The sequence below is a fragment of the Hippichthys cyanospilos genome, chromosome 4 (assembly GCF_059441005.1).
Source record: "Hippichthys cyanospilos isolate Australia breed blue-spotted pipefish chromosome 4, RoL_Hcya_1.0, whole genome shotgun sequence".
NCBI lineage: Eukaryota > Metazoa > Chordata > Actinopteri > Syngnathiformes > Syngnathidae > Hippichthys > Hippichthys cyanospilos.
Window position 1 is genome coordinate 19,999,097 of NC_142372.1, and position 13,446 is coordinate 20,012,542.

The 13,446-nt window shown below is 39.4% G+C and overlaps 2 protein-coding genes across 3 annotated transcripts in view; both read left to right on the forward strand.

Moving 5' to 3' along the window:
• csnk1g1 (casein kinase 1, gamma 1) overlaps nt 1–9,355 on the forward strand; it is a 28,087-nt gene extending 18,732 nt beyond the window's left edge. The window contains exons 12-14 of one of the 2 annotated variants that reach the window (XM_088412236.1): nt 398–504; nt 4,672–4,695; nt 6,090–9,355. In XM_088412236.1, coding sequence (XP_088268362.1) covers nt 398–504; nt 4,672–4,695; nt 6,090–6,144 — 186 coding nt within the window. In that variant the 3' untranslated portion in view covers nt 6,145–9,355. The remainder of the gene's footprint in view (nt 1–397; nt 505–4,671; nt 4,696–6,089) is intronic. The other variant, XM_088412237.1, reaches the window with a different exon arrangement.
• An 860-nt stretch (nt 9,356–10,215) lies between these two features.
• On the forward strand, nt 10,216–12,203 carry rps17 (ribosomal protein S17). The gene is made up of 5 exons (XM_088414053.1): nt 10,216–10,271; nt 10,639–10,790; nt 11,708–11,813; nt 11,907–11,972; nt 12,075–12,203. Exons 1-5 carry the CDS (start codon nt 10,269–10,271, stop codon nt 12,150–12,152), a joined length of 405 nt encoding a protein of 134 aa, XP_088270179.1. The 5' UTR covers nt 10,216–10,268; the 3' UTR covers nt 12,153–12,203.
• The last annotated feature ends 1,243 nt before the right edge of the window (nt 12,204–13,446 follow it).

Here is a 13,446-nt window from a genome sequence, read left to right on the forward strand (position 1 = left end):
TAAAAAAAAAAAAAAAAAAGTAAAATGCTGTCATCGTGTAAAAATTATTCATCCACATAGGGAGGCACATCATACTGATGTGTTTCTAAATCATGATAGCAAATAACATCTGAAACGATGCAACTTTCAGTTACGTCACCCCAGGCACTCCACATAATACTGCCCATTAACGTAGTCTGCTTTCTGAGTTATTGATGTGCGGCTTGCTCTTTGCCATTACGAGACTGACACACATCCATACAGTTAAAGTGGTGCGGTCACAACGTTATATTTTCTTCACCCGCTGAAATCCCTGCTGTGTTTACACCGATGCCAGCAAACATGTTAACTTGTAGTTGTGTGGCTGCAAGGCCTAGCCGACAGATCCGATATGAGGATGCGTTTGTCTGTGCCACAGGTGGTAAGCTCAACCAACGGCGAGCTGAATGCTGACGATCCACTGGCAGCTCATTCCAATGCGCCCATCACCGCCCAGGCAGAGGTGGAAGTGGTGGACGAGGCCAAGTATGTGTCATGGAGCCGCACCTCTTTAAGTCTTACTGCTGCCTCCTCTCTTTCCTGCTCTTCCTTTCTGCCTCGTTTTGCTTCGCTTGCCAATCGCTGCCTTTTGCCGTGCTGTGGAATTGTGACACCCTTCAACTTGGTCCTTCCGCTTGTATCTCGTTTAACTATGTGGGTTGCTCCTCTTGGATTATTCATGTTTGGCCATCAGATTCTACTTTTCAGACATAGCCCACCAAACATGTGAACAGTAAGGTTTTCATTTAAATCGTCCACCACTCCCCCTAATGTTTTGCGCTTCATGCCCGAATGGGCTACTGGGCATGGCTCACTTCCTTATGTGGGAAAACTGTTCTGCTTGTATGTGTCACAGCTGACTAAGAGGCAATGACGAAGATTTCAAATCAACAACCCTTGCTTATTTTTGACGTCAACATACATATACATATAAGTAGAACCCTGTCTCAGTTAAGTTGTGAATAACAAGGTTTGATACTTTACAGTGTCAGTCGATTTTTGGGAACCCCTGTTCTCGAACACGTTGGGAAATGAAAAAATTTAAGCAATTAACACGTAATAGAAGTGAACTAAAATTCATTCTACTTCACAAAACGTCATCCACATCATAAAGCTGACTGAGAAAATTGAGAGCAAAGCTGTAATCTAGCCAAAAGCTGCATGGATGTCAGTGCAAGTACCTCAGTGGGCTTTTTGTTTTGAAGTTTTTCCCCTGAAAGGTGGTTATGTTCCAATAAGCTTGACTCGTCCTTCTGACTCCTTTTTCCCAAATTATTGCCATCACACTACATACGCTTTCATAGTTTGCTACGGCACAAGTTTCTGCAAACTGTGAACTTCAGGATGAGACTTATGGTGCATTCAAATGTGGTAGGACATTTCAAACTGAGAGAAAAAGACCCATTAATGCAATAAACATTAATAACATCAATAATAATGTTTGTTAATAGTGTAATTTTAACATTGTTTGATTAAAGACATTGCCTCAGGTCCCTTGGATTAACCTACAAAAAAAATGCTCCACAAAATTATAAAATTACTACTCAAATTAGGCAAATAATTCACAAAACTTCTCTTGGGGGGAAAAAAAAAAAACCTTCGAGACCCGTTTTGGTGGCGGTAAAGTAGTGAGTACACATCATCCTGTAACACTTGCACAGAAGAGTTAAATCTAAAAAAAAAATAATAAAGTACGAGACACATCTTCCTGTAACAATTGCATAAAATCGGTCATGGGAATTAGAAGATGAGATCTCAATAAGATTTTCCCGTTTTGAGATTCCATTCTTGACTCTAACAATTTGATTATCAATTCTCTTAATCTTTTAAGAAAAATTAACTACCCTTCCTCTAGAAACCTAGTTAATAGCGACAAGACACAACATTCCACAAGTCAAGATGCCTCACAAGAACGAGTCCACAAGAATGAGACAAAATTTGTAAAACTAAGTTTTATTAATTGGGCAGATGGCAAGAAAATTAGCAGTCGAGCTTGCAAATATAAACATACAGTGACTTTTCATACAGGCATTTTTTTTTTCAGCTGCAGCTGAGATAGCTTAACTAAATGTTTGTGTTAGCTGCAGTGGTTGGCGTGATTGTTTTCCTTTTCCAAGACATTGTAATCTTGCCGTGCTGAAGAGATTAAGAAAAGAAAAAAAACTGACAGCATAAAGGCAAAAACATGCTCTGTGTGTGCATGTATAAATACTTTGTAGGTTGCCACCTTTTGCAAAGTGTGACCAAACCTTTGGAGGTTTGTCCTACAACAGCTATGCCGTGCTTACTACAGTGTCACTACGCATGTTGTGATCCCCTCTGACCTGACCTGACCTGAAATGAAACTTTGGGAACCGTTTCTTAACAAAAAAGTTTTTTTTTTTTTTTTTTATCCCCTTCCCTACACAAAATAGTTAACTTAAATCCTCGAAACTAAAAACTTAAAAAATCTACATAAGTACTGCTCTATGTGTACAAATATTGCACAAAATAGTACAATCAAATTAATATCAGTCGAAGAAAAACAAACTTGATGACCTCCATTTTAGTAACTGATGTTACAGCCCTTTCTGACAGGACATCAAAGGTTCCATCAAAGATGATTCTGTTCATAAAAACACCATTAATTTGCACTTGTTTCTATTTCCGTCTAATGATGAGCCATCCTCCAGTGATGTCCGTTCACACACTCGTTTGATATGATGATTGGCATCGTTGATGGTAGCTACTTTGATGGCTCTGCGAGCAAGTCGAAGCCAATAGAACTCATGCTGCTGCCAGTTAATTAAATGAATCATTACGAAATGTTGCCAAGACAGTATTTTTCTACAGTCGTGGCTCACATTGTCAAATAGATATACACGTAACGCAGTTGAACAGTCCTCGATACAATGTCCGTACCGATACATTGAAGAACATTTTTCCTTTTCTTTTTGACTGGGTTTTACTGTTAACTTACATCCAGAAATCCCACACAGTATTGGAGGGCCAGTACTTTCCGTATGTGATGCTGTGAGTCACACGTCATGGTCAATATAGACCCGTTCGGATCCTTGGCATTCCACCAAAATGTACCAAATTGGGGGAGTGGAAGTGCTTTGTAAGGTTAGAAAGGACAATAAAAAGAAGATTATGTCAACACAAGAGTGGTCCAAAAGCATTTTCAGGAAATGTTCTCTGCTTTCATGATTTATTGAAGACTCGATAGTGGGAACGGAACTGATGCGGAAGCAGTGCAAACACAGCCACTTTTCTATTTACTGTGTGTTAGACCTAGCTCGTCTTTCCAACATGAGATGTGTAAATGACATGGCGATAGCGGCGCCACCTACATAATCAGTGACATCATTGCAGCAAGACATAGTTTTACTTGCCAGTAAATTTTAACTGACAAGAAGCTGGGTGTGTGTGGGTGAAGGTGTTTGCTGTTTCTTTTTTTATTTGTTTTGCATCTTATATCGACCGATCTGTGGATTGCAATGTCTCTCTTTCTCTCTCTCCACCATTTAAGTACAGGATCACATAACACCTGCGAGTGGTCAATATAATACAATAAATTACTGAAACTTTGCAACCTATCCAGTGCTAGCAACCGGTCTAGTTCTTTGTACAGCGGGCCCCCGGTTTACGAGATTAAATTGTTCTGCGTTTGGGATCGTAACACGAATTCGCCATACGGCGGGCAATCCAAACCTATGTTAATTCGCTAATGCATGTAAAACCCCATGTAAAAATATCAAAATTTTATATACATATTAAAAAATTGTATCAAAATAGTATAGTAATTGCTACATATATATAATATGCATGTATACAATTAAATAACATCATAAATGAAAAATATAGAAAGGATTTATTTACCTTTTACGTGATGAGTTTGTTTTGGCCATATTCCATTATGAGGTTAGCCTACCCTAGCTTAGCTTTCTTCAAATTTCTTGATTATCTCCAGCTTCGTTTCCATATAAATCATCTTCTTATGTCTCTCTTTAACAAAGCTGGCCAGCTTGGGACCCATGGCTAACCCATTCACGTTTGAATTAAGCAGTAAAATAGACAATAAATAGTTATTATAAACACTCAAGACGAGATCCAGTCCATAGCATGCCGCCATTTTGAACGTGATGCCGACCAATCGCAGACCAGTATCTTAGGGAATCGTGACACAGACCAATGGGAGACCAGTATCTGAGTGACGTGATGCAGCGTTGGCAGTTTGATGTGACCAGAAAATAAGAGCAATTAACTAAAAACGCCTGAAGATGGAGACGAAACAACACAAATACAGCCAACCCCTAGGGTCATGACTTGTTTTTGCCGTGATGCGGGAAAGTGGGTGAAGTGCTATTTAACATAGGTTTGTATTGCGCCCCATACGGCAAATTCACGTTACGACCCCGGCCGTGGAACGGATTAATCTCGTAACCACACAGGCCCACTGAATTATTATACTATTATTATCTCGTTCCTTGTCTAGTCACACACACACACACACACCCCCCCCCCCCCCCCCCATGCTTGTCTGTTAATGTGTCCATAAGTGCATGTGTGCGTGTTTGTGTGTCGCACGCACTCTTTCCTCATCATCTTGTTCTTGCTGTATTAATCTATCTTTCTTTTGTCTTTACACTTTTTGTGTTCTCTCTTCTGTAGCTGCGTGAAAATGCTCAACTTGTGGTGAGTCCCTCTCTGCTCGTCCACCTCAGACTCATGGGACAAGGAGTGGATTAGCCTAGGCTGGCGCAACCCACTCGTTGGGTTTTTAATCTTAAATGATATCATTCGAACATATCAAGGCAAGGAGGGACAAATTTAAGAGCATCAGATAGATATGGTCCTGTTTGGAAGGTTTGGCTCCAGATAAAAGGAGTTTAAATTTTTGTTCCCGAGTTTAATGCTGTAGGAGGACCAGGCCATGCCTTAATCAACAGCTTCCTTTGTCTTTGTGTGTATTTATTGAACCACTGGCTCATCGTGTCTTGGCTCTCTGTGTGCCCCCCTTCACATTCTTTTCAGACAAATTTTGCCAGCTTTTTTTTCCCCCCACACCTGTTCACATTTGGTTTCTGAGAGAATTTGAGACAAAATAACCAAAGAAAATGCTATGATTTACATCACACAGTATGGACAAAGTTAAAAGGGAAAGTCAAATCAACAATTTTGATTATAATATGTTCTATGCAATTAAACATTTAATAAATACTGTTTTGGGATGAGCAATCAATCAAATAAATTAATTTGATTGATGATTTCATCACATTAGATGAAATTGTCATTTAATCGAATTGCCAGTGAAAACTTGCTAAGTCAAGAAATTTAAGTTTTGCGCAAGAGACAGAAATCTTAATGGACGGTTTACAGCATGTGTTTACAATAGTTGCCAACTGCTTGATTGTGAATTTAAGCAAGATACTTTTTTTTTTATACACAAGCTATAAATGTTAAGTTTACAATTTAAAACCAGTACTTTTTGTTTAAACACTTTGTAATGGATTTTTTTTTTTTTAATAGCTCAACCTTTGAACAAGTTTCTTTTTGGCTTACAGTATTGCTTAGATTAAGTTACTTAAAATCGGCCAAAGTGATTGAAAAATTGAGATTTTATTTCTATGGCCATGTTGTCCAGCCTTAATATTGAGTTTGTGGAATATGAATTAAGTAGCACGATCCAACCGTTTTCATGGATGCTGTCACCTGATAATGACATCACAGTTGCTTAAGGCTCATATAACAACCAATCAGAGCTAATATGTTGTCTTAATTCGGTCATGTGACTTTTATTCATTACATTATCAGAATTCCTTTTGAACTGGTGCCTCCTTGGCACACTGTCGTAGTCCGTTTTTTAGGTCATCCGAGAAGGAAATAATCATGTGAGAACAGATAAGGGACTTCCCTCTAAAATTTTGCAACAAATTTGGGAAAGATGGGAAGTGAGATTCAGGGTAAACGGAAGGTTCTTACTCAAATTAAAAGTTTATGTCCATTTTTTTTTTTTTAGCAATATAAGTCTTCAGCTTGTGCTTAATCATTTAGATAAATTTCAGTTGCATGTGTGTGTCTGTTTGCAGGTGCTGCTGTTTCTTTAAGCGAAAACGGAAGAAGAATACACCGCGACACAAATGATGGCCTCCGCTCAGCCTGAAAGGTGCTGGCTCACTTGGTAGTGCTGACAGAAACCAGTGAGGTTCCGTTCAGAAGACAAGTGGAGGAAATGGAGAGCTTTTGATGGCACTGTTTTCTGAAAGGACCAGTGAAATGTTTTTTGACACATTTGACTGCACCTTTGCTGGTATTTTTTTTTCTCATCCCGGCTGTGCAGGATAACGTTTTGTTGGAACTTTTGCAAAGCATAATTTTGTTCAAGATGCTTTTTTTCCTCCTTGCAGCATCTTCCTTCCACCTGTTATTGATTGTTTGACTGGCTAATATTGAAATTTCACCCCCCTGTCACAAACTCTTTGGTGAAAAATCCCTTTTTGGGTGTTCCTGACGTGGGACTGAATGTAAAGCATGACACATGAGGAGTCAAGAGCCTCAACCGCTTGCATTAGCTCCTGCACTTTCTGCCTCCAAAGAGGTGAGCCGTGGGGACCAGAGAACACATACATACACACACACACACACATGCGCGTGCCTCCTGCACTGTGTTCTCAGAGGCTCTGCGCCCTGCCTCGGCGGCCAGCGTCCACCTCTCGACACACTACATTTCTCTCGACTCCTGTCCTGTTTTGTGAACGCTTGGAGTTGGGCTGGAAGAAAAAACTATTTATGATATTTATCTTGATTGCCATCAGTTTTCTTACTAATTCTCCCAACATACACGCTGAATGTATGAACCGAAATGTTAAAGACTTAGGAGCATTTATGTAATTTGTCCTGTGCATGGGAAGGGAAGAGATCATCGTTAAGAGGTGAGACCAAAACAAATATGGCGAGGCCGCGTGATGTTCTTGAGATGGCGAACATCGGATTCTGCACCAGTAATCGCTTTGGAGCTTCTCGACACAACTGTTCTCTGCCTTAATCCCAAACAAGCACCTCACTTGACTGGTGTAAAGAAGGCGTTTGGATCTGATGCGTGTTAGATTTGCGGCAGTAGGGGTTACGTGATTTGCGTTAAGACTGAAGTTTTGGACTGTGAGGGACTGATGGAATCCAGCCTGCCGCCCGCCCCTCGCACTGCAAAGCAATGCTCGATGATCCTGACGTGTCAACACGGATAGAGATTGTATCCACATCATGTGTTTTGACATGGTCTCACAGAGGGCTGCCTTGAAACAATTTCCTCAGTAAGTCACCTGTCCTATCATCCAAGCAGTTTTTTTTTTAATTTCTTCTTGTGCTAATGTGAACATTTTAAAATGCAATTGTTTGTTCAATCCAAATAGCCATGGCTTTATGAGGAAGGAAAGGGTAGCAACGTGAAAAAAAAAAAGCTTGAGACCATGACTGCACTACTACGTTTGTTGACCCCAGCTTTCCTCTTTTGTTCTTTGTTGAATCACGTGTTTTGCGTTCCGTGTGTCTTCTTCATGTCGTGTGCCAGGCTTCCCCAGACGTGCGGGGAACAACGTGTTCATTTGTCGCCCTTCGTTTGTTTTTGTGTGCCATGTCTCGCTCCTCCCCACATCTGCATGCATCCACATCAATCCACTCTCACTGGAGGCCTGGGTGCGGTCTTAACATGGACCAGTGCCCACATCTTTTTGAATACAATGTTGTAGATGTCGCTAACTATCTCACTGAATCAATGCTTGTCGCGTGTATTTACACTGTATAGCTTTTGGTTTGTTCTTGGCCCTCACCACATGTGAGGCCTAAGTTGTGTTCTTGAAAGTACTTGAATATGAGCATCTACGGGACCTTTTATGAGAGTTGAAGTCATCGTTGTGTTAGAAACTGCAGGGAATGGTGGGAAATAGGCTATATTGAGTGGCGGCTTTTCCTCGCTATTGGGGCCTGAGATGTTCAGTTGGAAACCCTTTTGACCTCTGGCTCCAAATAATGCCACGGTGGCACCAGGCAGGGCCTCGTCATTTGGGCTTCTTGTGAAATCTTAATAGTGAGGTGGATATCCAGACGAAATAGCCTTTTATGTTGTTTTGTTTCATGTTTCCCTTAAATTTGGAATTCCCCTAGTGCCATTCCTGAGACTACTACAAGTCCATGCCTTTGACCTGTGCCAGGAAACTAGAATGTTTTTTCTTTTTTTTTTCTTTTGTGTTTCAGCATCTCACTCCACCTTGTGTCCTTGATTAGTACAATCTGGGCATCTTCATTTTTAAAGAAAAAAGACGGCAGTGCAAGGTGGCTGATTTCAGTTTCCGGCAAGTGTTTAAAAAGAGCCAGGGGAAGTGTTGTCACATCTCCAGAAGTGAGCTTTCTTTTCTCCCGCCGCTGTTTTTAAGGGTGTGCTGACAGCCTTTCATTTCATTCGCGACTGTGGGTCTCCTGCAGCGCAACGGTATGGTTAGTATGTGCATGGCTTCAGCCATAGAAGAAAGCACTCTGCCTTTTGTGAACTCGTCCGTTGTCAGCTCCTTGAGACGTTGAGATCTATATGAACATGTGAGGGGAAGACCTTCCGTTTACTTTCCATGCAATTGTTGAGTTCATTCTGGGTTTTGATACGTTGGTCTTCAGGTTGTTTGTGACATCCATAGCTGTGGCGTAAAAGAAAGCTAAGGGCAGTTGATGTAGGTATGAATGGCTTTGTACTTTTTGGGTTCTCTGGCACTTGTCCTCATTTGCTGTACTGTAGATTGGTCTTGGACTTACTGTATTTTTCTTTAAGAAAAGGGTGACATTTATTGCAATGTTGTGATGCTTATTTCAGAATTGTAAATTGTACAGACTTCACAATTGTCGTCTTGGATTTTTTCTTTTGGGATTCCATACAAAAGCTGTATTTGATCATTTTTCCCCCCCTCCCACCTATCAAACTGTGGAAAATCTAGTTGTACAGCTTCAAGAATTTATTTTCTCCTCAACACAATTGTTCCCCCCAGAGCTATGATTAAGAGAAATCTTAAAACTGTAAATAAGTATTATTGTGTTGAAATATGAATGTCACTTCAAAAATGTACTTTGATTTAGTCAAGGGCTTCAGGAGTGAAGGACCCAAATTTCCTATTTTTATTATTTCTGAATTTTAATTTGCTGAAAAAGCTGAAGATCTTCTTTTATTTTCTAATGAGTTGCCCGTTCTTCCTCTTTGGATTCATGTTATACAGTTTGTCCCACATGAAAAATCACTTTTTATTCCCTCCATGCCTAAAGGGAGGTCCAGTTTGCACCCCTTTTTTATGTAAAATAAAAGATTTCTCCACCTTTTCTTTGTGTTTGTATTTGTACATTATGCAACTGTTTTTTTAATTGCGTAAGAATGCATGCACTTCTGTTTGTCAACATTTCGAAAAGGATTGCCTGTTTTAGATTAATATGTTAGTGAATGAATTGTTTAGGGTGACTCCCCCTTTCCTCCCAATCATTTTGGAATTAAAACGTGGTCCCTTTGGTTTAAAGTTGGAGGAAAGTGGTTGGTACCTAATTGTGGGGGAGAATTTAACAATTAAGTAGAATAACATCACTTGCTTTCATAATACATTTTTAAATTATTGTTGTAAGGAGGCTTTTTTTAATACACCTGTTGAATCGTAAGGAAAATAGTGTACTACTATATTTTCCACGAGGAGACCATGTTACATTTCTGAAGTTTCCTTATCGTTAGCTGTATTTCTTTTTACATTTACAATTGTCATAAAAAAACGACGCCAATAATAATAATGACCCAAATAACAGGAGCATCAACCATATTAGTTTAAACGAAAAAAAACAAACATTAAAAAACAGAACTCTGGCCTCCATGCAGTATTTTCAAGAGATACTTGATTTTTTTTGAAATATCAATACCTTTACATTATAACTTAAAATTGTTAAAAGACTGAACACACTGCACAAGTAGAATGAAAATATAAAAACAAAGAAATATACAAATGCATCTTTTCAGTAGTTTTCAGCGTACCAGAATGCACATCAGTCTCTGCCAACCCCCCCCAAAAAACAGTCAATTTACCATTTAGTTTTCTGTTTTTTTTTTTTTTTTAATTTTTTTTAAACCGTGGAGACGTCGCTGCGAGTATCACCTCTGGCCGCAAGAGAGCAGTGTATTACAGTTTATCGTGTGATGTACACTATAAACTTCCGGTTGAAATTCAAACGCTTCCTCTTTACCGGCCTAAAACGAAATGGTAGGTGTATTCTACAGTAGAAAAAGATTATCTGGTACAATCCTTTTTAATCATCATCTTTTGTGAGATTACGTAGCCGTAAAAAGCAGATTTTATCAACCAAGTGACATAAATAATTGTACTTTCTGTTATATTTTTGCTGTGGTGCGGACTGTCACGGAGGATTAAAATACAAACCGAATCGACTCCCAGGAAAGCAGTATCGTTGCTACTACAAATGAATATTACCGTGCGGTTTAGTTCCAGCGCCGAGTTGGGTACAGTCGAGCTTCTGTTTGCTAGGCAGACAATATTTGGTGTTGGCTGAAGGACTCGGATGTTGGCGAGCTTAGTTAGTGACAAGGTTTTGTGCTTTGGCTCTTATCAGGGACGAGTCAGGACGAAGACGGTCAAGAAGGCCGCCAGGGTCATCATCGAGAAGTACTACACCCGTCTGGGCAATGACTTCCACACCAACAAGAGGTTGTGTGAGGAGATCGCCATCATCCCCAGCAAACCTCTGCGCAACAAAATCGCAGGGTGAGTTTGAGTTCTGCATGAATCAATTTGGCGTTTTCGTGTTCTTTTAGGGCTAGTGCCACAAGATTTGAGGTCTCACAAGCTTGAGGCAGGACATGGTGTGATTTTTGCAAAATTTGTAGTATAAAACCAGTCTTTAAAATAGTTTCATTTTCTTTACTGAGCTGACTGCAACAAAATTAACTAGTGTGCAATATAAATAGAAATAGATATTTTTTATTTATAAAAATAAATATTTTTCAGCTGCAGCTGAGATTTTTTCAACTACTGAATAGTTCAACAAGGTGTTGCATTTGCCATTGTCCGTAGCTTTAACAAACATGGAGGAGTGCCACCCACCATTTAATATAATTTAATGATAACTAGACCCACGTTTATAGTTAAAACATACTGTCGGCCATTAAGAACACATTTATTTGTACGTTGATTTATATTATTTTAATTTGACCCGTTTTAATGAAAAACGGTCTAAATCTTACACATTGTCCCTTTAAGGCATTATTTTCAACTAAAGAAGCGAGTCCATCCTTGTTCACACTCAGGAATATTACTGAAACCGAGAGGATCTTGTAAAGGTTATGAAGTCTCCAGCTGATTAAATTAAGAGTGCACCAGTTAGAGAACACGTAAAGGTATTTCATTTTACTTTTAAGTGTGATCTTTTGGCATATACACACATTCATAAACTTGGTGGAACATGGATGGTGCGCAACTTTGGATATTTATGGCAAATGTAACTAGAACTGTGTCGAGAAGAAAAGGAAAACCAAATGCTTGGCTAACGGTTCTCCACCTAGAGTGGAGCGTGCAGCTGCACGGAGCAGCAGAGTGTACCTTGTGTCAGCTTGCGACATTCTGATCTCGTGAGATCTTGTGGCACAAGATCTTGGCCCATCCCTAGTGGTTTTGTATTGCAGTTATGTGACACACTTGATGAAGCGCATCCAGCGCGGTCCAGTGAGGGGCATCTCCATCAAGCTGCAAGAGGAGGAGCGGGAGAGGAGGGACAACTATGTGCCCGAGGTCTCACTTTATTCCGTTCGCTCATTCTATGCTATTGCCTACTTTAATGCTAAATAGCAGAGCTCCTAACTTGTCTTGTGAACTTGTGTTCAGATCTCAGCCTTGGACCAGGAGGTCATCGAGGTGGACCCAGAGACCAAAGACATGCTCAAGATGCTTGTAAGCACTTGCCTTTGCTGTCCAAAGTTTAATTGGAAGTGACATTGTGGTCCTCATGTGTCCTTTTTTTTTTTTTTTTTTTGTATTTGTTTTTCTTTGCAGGACTTTGGTAACATCTCCAAGCTTCAGGTGACTCAGCCCATTGTTGGCATGAACTTCAAAACTCCCCGAGGACTGTAGAGCCTTATCGCTTACTCCCTTCGTTAATAAAGACATGTCATTCTTTGTTGACATTCATGTTCTTATTTTCAACGCTTTTACATGTTTAATTTAAAAGGAGTACAGTAAGGATTTTTTTCTGTAATGCGGTGAGAAAAAACATCAGGCATCTTTTTTTTAAAAGACTTACTTTTTCAAACAGGATTGTGTGATCATGTAAGTGCAAAAAGAAAATGTGTTTGAAGGCTTTTTTGCTCAGGAAAATTGTATTGGTGGAAATAAGGTCAACAATACGGCTTGTTTGCAAAGACCGCACCTTACCTTGTAGCTGCCACGCCCCCATCCCATCATGATGTAACTGGCCGAAACGTGCACCCCGCCATCATCTTGACCGCTTATCCCCAGGATCCTTGTGGATGATCCATACTATTCCAATAAAGGAGCCAAAAACGGGTGCTCCTCTGAGGTGTTTTTTTTTTTAATGGCGATATTGACGAATAGTAAAAGCAGACTTAAATGTTCCTGTTCTCTTGCAAGGATAAAGAAAATGGATGGATGGTATGTCTAAATAGGTATAAATAGTCTCAAACTATTTACTCGGTGCAGGTATCCCGCCTTGACGTCCATTCTGTTTGTACAGAAGTGCGTTTATTTTAGGAACCAAGTTTTTTAACGTCCATGCCGTGACAATGAAAAACACTTTTTTTTTTTTTTAATCAATTACAGTAAGACATACGGCCATGTATATAGCAAGGCATTGAAAAAGACCAATTTTGCTTTTTAAATATCCCTTTTTTTAATAATAAAAACCAAGTATGGTTATACCATGTATGAGGTGGTAGTTATGGAGTATTTAAAGCATTTTTTTTTTTTTAAATGACCGTGTATACTAGTGCCTCATTTTTTCTTGGAAAATTAATTAGGTATAAAAATGAAAAAAAGAGGCCATGACTAGCATGCATAAAAAAAACGTTATTTTTAAAACGCCATGTTTAAAAAGGCTTTTTTTTTTTTTTTTAAATAATCAGTGTTATGCATTTTAAAATAAAACTACAATGTATATAGTAAGGTGTTAAAAAGCCTACATGTAGTAAAGCATGTTTATTAAAAGGCATTTAAATAAGAGTGCGTATATGTACGTATAGCATCGGTATATATTTGTGACGTTAAATTGGGGCATGTATGTCGTCTCTCCATAAAATTTAAATGATGGAAATTGTGATGAAATGCTTATGCTTTAATGGCAGGGATGCTAAATGCGTTGCCCGCGGTCGGCCGCCTAGCTATTTTGCTCGCCAGCATGAAAAAAAGCACA